The 6,432-nt window shown below is 39.0% G+C and overlaps 1 protein-coding gene across 1 annotated transcript; it reads right to left on the bottom strand.

Moving 5' to 3' along the window:
- Positions 1-3,495: 3,495 nt before the first annotated feature.
- LOC149845785 (transcription factor bHLH61-like) lies at positions 3,496-5,063 on the bottom strand. Its single transcript, XM_089997732.1, has 4 exons — positions 4,930-5,063; positions 4,167-4,292; positions 3,867-4,040; positions 3,496-3,767 (listed from the first exon to the last, which is right to left on the bottom strand). Exons 1-4 carry the CDS (start codon positions 5,005-5,007, stop codon positions 3,675-3,677), a joined length of 471 nt encoding a protein of 156 aa, XP_089853858.1. The 5' UTR covers positions 5,008-5,063; the 3' UTR covers positions 3,496-3,674.
- Positions 5,064-6,432: the final 1,369 nt, after the last annotated feature.

Below are 6,432 nucleotides of genomic sequence, written 5' to 3'. Positions count from 1 at the left end.
GTCAAATCCCACAGAAAGTCAGGGTCTGAGACTTGTGGTTAGCCTTGGACTTAGTTGAAGTCCAATTTGGCTTAGTGACCTACCCATGTCTGCTTTTGCATAGCGGGTGGTCGTGTTTGTTGCTGAGACTTGTGGTTTGTCTCACCCGTGCTTATTTTTTTCTTTTTCAGATACCCACGAGTAGGCAGACTTGGGGATGATAGATGAGGTAAACTGGTGTATTTTTAGAGTTGGATCATATACCCTTCTCTATTTGGGGATGCTCTGTGTTTTGGGTTTATATTAGAATTGTTATTGAATGTAAATTTTGTAAAGAATCAGTGAGAGTTCACCCTTGAATTTTTATAGACATTAATGTATACATCAATGGAATGATTGTTTTGTTAAAAATGTTTTTTCTTCTCTTGTATTAGAAATTATTTGCAAAAGACTCTAAAAGATTTTAAAAAAGAAATAAATGTTTGATTTTCCGTTGTGTGCTCTATTAAAAAAATGGCTCAATTTTTTGGGAGTTTGGGGCATGACAGTTTACACCCAACTATAATAAGAACATCAACAGGTTGTAGAGTTCACACCCATTTGTAAAAAGAACATTAATGGATTGCGGAGTTTGCACCCATTTAAAAAAAAATCATTTAGGATGCAGAGTTCGCACACAAGGTTACCTTTGGAGATGGTAGGTGGTATATCCTTGATTCTACTGAATCGTAGGTTGCATAACCTGATTGTTTTGCCACTGGTGGGATCTCTTTCGGTCATGAGCCACCCCTAGTGGGATGTGTTTATGTAAATCACTTGAGTAATTAAAATACATGACATAATAAACTTTTTATGGTCCTCTATTACAATGATTTTCCTATGAGTACCTGACAGGAGAGTTGTAAGAAAGACAAACAAAAGCCTTATACTTGAACAAATATTGTGTGTTGAACTTGTACTGAAAACATGCCCAAATATCGCAAATGCTTAATCAGAGATATATTCATGGTTTAAAATATTGATGTATGGATTGAAATATTATAGTTGTTGCTAGAATACATTAAGATATGGTGTTGCATTACTTATGTTCTAAAAGATGTATATATATATATATAGTTGTGTTGCAAGCATGCATTTGATGATTTGAAGCATTGATATGTTCTTGTTTGATAATATGTTGCATAAAAGTATGCGCAATTATGGTATATTTGATTTGTACCATAATTATTGTATTGAAAAATGCATGTTTCATGTATGCCTGGTTATGTATATATGTGCATTGTTAGTATATTCCTACTGAGACTCAATGTGAGTCTGACCCCAATATTACAACCATTTAGGTAATGAGTAGATGAGTTGGAGAGATGGCGGGATACTATGGATGGTGTCAATGACCAATTTTTAGATCTGGAATTGTTTTAGGAACAATTCATAAATTGTCAAGACTTGTTATTTTATCTGATTATGTTTTCAAACTAATTTAATTAAATTCATGAATGTTATTGTTTAATTGCAATTTGGATATTGGATTCCTAAGTTGGAACTGAATCATGAATTGGACTTGGACCCAAGTCTAATATGAGAATTGGATATAGTCCCATACTGAGTTATCATATATGTAACCCACTCAAAATTTCTAACCAAAAATCAAATGATTGTTTTTCGTTGTGTTTTCGGTATTTATTTGATAAGGGAGTTTTATCCTTGGTTATCTCTTTCTTGAACACAGTTCTAGTAGACTATTAAATGCTAGCACTTGCACACAAGCTTACTCCATAGAGTTTAGTCCAGATAGAGCAGTCATAGATAAGGCCTAGCATAAAAAAAATCTCATAATTTCGAGTTTTAAATTTTGAGGCATTACATCTCTGACCTCGTATAGCCTCTCCCTCTGTCCAGCACGTGTCCTAGACCTTCCTCCATGTCCTTAGATCTTCTTAGAGCCCCTAGACTAGGTCCTATAAGTTTTAGGCCTATAGACATACCTCAACCTCTCATCGAACCCATTCTGAACTTACCCAATTATCCGATTCGTCTCTAATAAACTTGCAAATCTCTCAGCCACCTACCCATCGTACTCACAAGGGTGCAGACCACAAGGCCCTGGCCTAGTTCTAGCAGGTCCGATCCACTCAAGTCCGCGAGACTCCGATTGAAGCGTCGTTCATTGAACTTTGGTCCTACCCGTCAGACCCGATTTCAATTCCAACTCCGGTGCATCCATCAAGAATCCAAAATTTTCCCGAGGGTGCAACAGTGCACATGCACACGTGCATGTTTGCATGCTGTGCCACATTGGATGCCATATTAATTCCAATTACAACTAGGATATTAGTGAACTATCATCCAAGTATAAAAATTTGGAATTGATTTATCTGAATCCATAACTTTGGTTCTTCTTCAAATGGTTGTCACCTAGTGCTGTTGGCCTTTGTCATTTAGGATCTCTGACAAAATTTGTTTTCTAAATGAGTGGACAGGATGAATTGTTAGATATTAGAATCACACGCACTTTACGTGAAAACGTATTCACTCCTATTGACAGGAATTGCATATTTAATCAATGTAACAAAGCTTGGGCTTTCATTAGGCAAAGTCAGAAAATAGTCATCTTTTGGATGTAGTAGTTTGCTGATTCATTTACATTATGTTACATGCATAAGGGCATGTGCCTGGACATGCACGTGCACATTCACAGACTCACACACACACACACATATAGATTGCGCGTAATGTGGGTGATTCGCTGTCTCGTAATGAATGAAAATTGCTTCATTCTCTGAGTTGACAACAATAAAACCTATGATATTCCGAGGAAATATATTTTTTTATTTCCCAAAAGAAGTCTCAAATGTAAGATTTCCAGCAATAATAACCATTCCGCTCTCTCTCTCTCCTTTGTTCCGTTTACTCACGAATGACACTTTTTTGGGGTGCAAGGTTTGATGATCCACAAGCTCAAACAGAAGAATACTTGTGCAATGCTATCGCCAGCTCTTAAAAGATGATGACACATGAACATTAATTTTGTTGTTGTTTCTAGTGGCCTCGTGAAGCTTTGCAGTTGAGAAGCCCTTTAGTTTTGGAGCGCTCGGTACGATTGCCGTTGGCACCTATTAACATGCCAACAAGATGGAGTCGAGTCGTGGCTTTGGATCCACAATATCAATTTGTTATTCCCTATGTGGATGATACTTATCTAATATTGTACTTCTCCTGTAATCATGTGACTCTCTACCGTATACCACTGTAGTAATTCCACTCCCTCTTTTTCTTTTGTTCCTTGGTTAAGATACCTTGCCAATATTAACGTGCTGCATGAACCTGAAAGGCCTCTTTTTATTGTAATGGGTACAGTTATTTCACTGCTATTTGTGGATTATTTCATCAGAGTTTCCCCGTGGATTATTTCATCAGAGTTTCCCCACAAGACTACAAACTAGCATTGTCCTTTTTGAGCCTTGTTACTATTTGCAGCTCATAACTTCCAAAATTGATGACACGTTTATCGTTTTCATTAGTAGCAAAAGCAGGAGATAATTTATTCCCTTTGAAAGATAATCCTTAGGCTCTCAACTAAAATTCTTTCTCACCAAACCTTTAAGATCATCCACTCCAACGAAAGAAGGAAAAAAAAAGCAAGCATAAAATAATTGTAACGAAAAACACATCCATCCACACAACCTGCAGTGGTGCTAGTCTTCACTGTTTTCGCTGCAGTTCTTGATAGCTTGGAGCACTGCTTGTTTAACCGCATGGGCGTCCATGTTCTCCACTAGTTCCTGGTTCTGCAAGATGAGTCAAAACAATTACGTTAGCTTAATCCCGTTTGTTTCTCTCGGAATTGATCACTTAAAAACATGAAAAAAAAAAAAGAGAAGGCTTACTTCTCCTCCCACAGCTTCCAATCGGAAGGTGTCCATACAAGAAACCCTAGCCTGCAGCACGTTGAGGCCCAATTCCTCGAAAGCTTCGAGTATGGAAACCAGCAAACCAGGGCAGCTTTTCTCAGAGAAGACAGTGATCAGAAAGCCTTTTTCAAGGGTTTCAACCTTCACCTGCTGAAGTATATATACCACACAAAAACGATGACGATAAGATAGCGATACGAGCTAGCTAGGCAGCTGGGTTGGTAGCCAAAGCAATCAAAACTGAAAATTAATGATGGCCGATTGATCGATACTCACAAAAGGCAAGGCATCTTGGGCATCCTGCTGTTGCTCATCCGCGATGTCTTCATTCAACCTCTCCACTTTCTCTTTTAGTTCTTCAATATACTTGGAGGCATCCACGATAATCGAGGTTTTGCTTATCTGCCAAGAAGCAACGTAAATATTAAACGGAGAAGAATATATATATATATATATATATATATATATATATATATATATATATATATATAAAAGCCCTTTTTTCTTCTTTTCTTTTGTTTTCTTTTGGGATCCTGGGGATTACCCCCATGGGGTTTGACAACTCAGTTTTGATAGTGCGAACAGAAGATTGTTAGTAAGATGTAGCCGATAATTGCACCATGAACATTTCAACCTTCTTGAAATATGAAGAAGCTACACATGTGCAATGTCTGACCTCATAATCTAAAGGCTAGCTACGTGAAAAAAAAAAGTATTTCTCTCAAAGATATAGAACCAAATTAACGAAAACCTCAAGCTCTTTGGATATTCACCGAGCTATATGTGGAATGAAGCATGCACGCTTTCTAGCAATCCACGCACATGAGATGGGTTGAGATTATCCTATCTTGTATGACAAAGTCATTTCCTATGTCAACTTTGGCCCTTTAAAATGAAAAAGAGACCGGAAATTAGTGGAGGTTGAAGGGAAAGAGATGTATGAGACCTTGCAGTGATACGAAAACTTGTGCTTATAATCGAAGAGAAGGGGAACAATAGAGAAAAGAATAAAGAGTCAGCGGGGAAATAGAATTCATACAGAATGAGAGTTGGTGACCGAGCGAAGGAGCTGAAGTTTTTCATGCAAAGGTGCCTTCTTTCTCTCCCTTGGAACCATGGCGGTTCAGATTTTCTTTTTCTCCCCCGTCGGAAAATTCCTTCTTTTTTATTTTTCTTTTTTTCTGTTGCGTTTAGTGGAGGAGCACTCAAGTCTATTATATCATGCACCTGATTCGGATGGGCATATATTTGCGCGTAACCGATATAATACTCTCCAACGCAAAATTACAGTTTCACCCTTCACCTTGTTCCGACCCTACACCAACTGCCATTTTTCAGAAATCTTAGGAGGTACAACCATGTAAGATGCCTCAACTCCCATAATTATTCATAATGATCAGTATCCCTTGTGGGAGGTCCGTGTGCATCACAGAGAGAGAGAGCTAGTAATTGTGTCGTTCATTGAACTAAAAGAGTTGAAGTGGGGACAAGCTTTGGCACTTCTTACTAATGAACAAGAACATTAAATGTCTAAGCAGTAATTCCCTAATTGGTCCGTCCTAACCAATTTGGGTATGGAGCGACAAGAACCATGCACTTGATAGCTGGTGACAAAGTGTTTGGATCAAACCGTTTCAACGAAAAACTTTTTTTTTTTCATTGCAAAGTTTAGGTTCTTTACAGGCCTTCGAATTTTAGATTCCTTTAGAACCTTTCCAACCATTAGAAATTCTTCATTCATTTAATAGAGGCGTTTGGCTTCATAAACTGCATAGGCTCTATACTCGAATTGGCCCCGAGTTTAAATACGGATATAGAGGCATAACAAGCAAGGTGAACGAGCATAACATATAATAGAAATCAGACAAAACCCTAGGAAGAATCCTTCTGATATAATGCCATTATATTGGCCCATACCATGCCTCATCCAAGGCAAAAAGATTATAGAAAAGCTACGTAGAGATGGACAAAATTTAGGGATCAGGCAGACGACGGATCAAGTATAGGAGCTGCCGTCATACATACACGATGTCATTATTGTAATATAATGGGAAAGAGGGGAAGATACGTGGGAAACGAGGGCATTTGGGACGAATCTGCGCGTGATCAGGCACCATCGATAGCAGCGTAGGATGAGTCAAAGGATGTTGTGCATGGGGCCAAAGCCCCCTCACGGGGGTCTTGCCTTGTGACTTTTGTCTTGGCCTGCGCTGCCCAACTTAAGCCCACCACGCTCCCTTGTGCCTTCCTTCACGTAGATACGTTGTTGGCCTTCCTCCCCCCCTCCCCACTTTGTGCTCTCCTTTACCACGTCATTTTCTCTCCCCCACCCTAACTCCATGTACACGTACAAACCAAACCCCCATCGAACCAAATTTACCTGTGTCTCCCCGACTTGTATAACGTGTACCAGCCCAATTTGTGAATAGGTGGTCAATCTATTGATCCTGCAGGCCCCTATACGTCCAGACCTGCACTTGGCCAATGCTCCCTTCTGACATGGCTACCCTACACGGGTTGGGTAGGATACAAAGCCCACTTG

Source organism: Nuphar pumila, chromosome 2 (assembly GCF_984573655.1).
Source record: "Nuphar pumila chromosome 2, dmNupPumi1.hap1.1, whole genome shotgun sequence".
Lineage (NCBI taxonomy): Eukaryota > Viridiplantae > Streptophyta > Magnoliopsida > Nymphaeales > Nymphaeaceae > Nuphar > Nuphar pumila.
Note: the sequence above shows the minus strand (reverse complement) of the source record. Positions and strands in the feature narration are given on the sequence as shown.